The sequence below is a fragment of the Frankliniella occidentalis genome, unplaced genomic scaffold, assembly GCF_000697945.3.
Source record: "Frankliniella occidentalis isolate FOCC.00 unplaced genomic scaffold, Focc_3.1 Scaffold39, whole genome shotgun sequence".
NCBI lineage: Eukaryota > Metazoa > Arthropoda > Insecta > Thysanoptera > Thripidae > Frankliniella > Frankliniella occidentalis.
Genome location: NW_026267169.1, coordinates 810,954 through 812,830, shown reverse-complemented (window position 1 = coordinate 812,830; position 1,877 = coordinate 810,954). Strand labels below are relative to the sequence as shown.

At 54.2% G+C, this 1,877-nt stretch overlaps 1 protein-coding gene across 1 annotated transcript in view; it reads left to right on the top strand.

Annotated features, from left to right (window-relative positions):
* The window catches only part of LOC113213049 (zinc finger protein 883-like), a 31,277-nt gene that overhangs the window by 25,087 nt on the left and 4,313 nt on the right, over window positions 1–1,877 (top strand). Inside the window, exons 7-8 of the mRNA XM_052266524.1 lie at window positions 936–1,070; window positions 1,333–1,875. Of these exons, the coding sequence (XP_052122484.1) occupies window positions 936–1,070; window positions 1,333–1,875 (678 nt within the window). The remainder of the gene's footprint in view (window positions 1–935; window positions 1,071–1,332; window positions 1,876–1,877) is intronic.

Here is a 1,877-nt window from a genome sequence, read left to right as displayed (position 1 = left end):
GGTTTGTCTTAATGTGGGCCATCTTTGCAGTCATACGCCGATAAGAAAGCTTTTATGGGACAACCCTGCCGCGCTACCTTTAAGTAGGAGTAAAAACTCTGCGGACACATGAATATGTACTATCCGGTACCATCATGATTTGTTACAGGAATTTTTCGCATTGAGAGCGACCATCATAACGAAATCCAATTGTTTAATATTTTTCTGAAATTTGTTTTAGTTTGTTGTTTTAAGTCTCTGCTGGTTGTTTGCCTGTTCAAATAACTCAGTAATTAATTTTACTTTGATCATTTTGCGCTTTTGCTTTTGGCGTCGCCAATTTGGCTCTGTTGATTTTCATTACCATACAACAGTTGTTTACGAGTGTATTCAATAAATCTATATACAAACAAACACAGTATTGAATTTTTGCTTCGCCGAACGCAATCTAAGCTTCTCCTAAAGCTCACCACCGAGCCGCACCGCCTTGTGTGGTTTGCTCTGGATTCCGCCCCGAGTGTGTAGTCACACAGTACATCCTTTGTGTGTGTAGTGTGCGGCGCACACATACTGCCGTGCACTGTACGCCTGTGGCCCAGGTTAGGTGTATGGTTCTCTATTTACACGGAATGCAAGCCGTCGGGCACCTTCCCCCGACCAGCGGCAAGTTGCCAGGTGTCCATCGGCTGCTCTCGGTGCTCCATTCGCCAAGCCGCTCTTGAATCGTTCGCACATGGCACGACGAGCAGGTCGCCGGGTCCCTCCCCACCGAGAGGACGTGCAGGGGCGGGTTCGGCTCAGCGCTACCTTTTTTCTGCGACCTTATTGCGACCTTAAATTAAAAGTACCTAACCGTCGCCTCTCCGAGAGCGCAGGCGCGCTCCCCTCAAAAGTATTTCCTCCGTTCGAACCCTCCGCCTCCGCCCGAGAGTAATCTCTCCTTTCTCTTATTTCAGGCGCCGCAGCCGGGGCTAGGACTTCCAGGCTCAAGGCCCACCAGCCAAGGACCCCCGCGACCTCCCGCCTCCCCAAGTGGGCCGTGAACAGCAATCCGCTCAAGGAGGCAGAGCCGCAGGACGACGCCCACCTCTGTAAGTATCACACTGCGGCGGCCAGCTGGCGCAGGTGCATGCAGGCGTGCGGGCTTGCGGCGCTCGAGGCTCGAGCCGTAACCCGCCCTTGTGGGTAGACCAACGCTCTCGCACACCGGCTCGCACCGACTTCTCCGGCTCGGCTATGTTCATGTTCGGGAGACCTCCCCCCCGCCCTCCGTTTACTGTAACTTTCCCGCCCCCTGTCGACGATGCCGAATGAGCACCCTACTCACCCTCGCCTCCACGCCCTCCTCCGCAGGTGACTCCAAGCCGACGACTGGAGAGGGTGGAGGGGCTCGCGGAGAGCGAGCGCAGGACGGAGAGGACCGCGGCCAGCAGGACGCTGCCGGGGAGGCGCACCGACACTGCTCACTGGCTAGTGCTGACCACCGTAGACTTGCCGGGACTCGCACAGTCGATAGACCCTACAACTGTCCGATTTGTGGGAAAAGTTTCCCTCAAAGTCGCAACGTCAGTAGACACGTGAGGACTCACACCGACCAGAAGCCCTACGAGTGCCACACATGCGGCAAAGGGTTCTCACGAAGAGATAATCTCTGTGCGCACGTAAGAACTCACACAGGTGAGAAACCCTACGAATGCCAGACTTGTGGCAAAGAATTCAAGCTATCTGCCCATCTCCATAAGCACATGAAAACTCACGCCGAGGAAAAACCTTACGAATGCCAGACATGCGGCAAAGGGTTTAGAGACAGCACAAAACTCCGTCTACATAAGAGGACTCACACAGGTGAGAAACCTTATGAATGCCAGACTTGCAGCCACAGATTCGCTAGGAGCAGC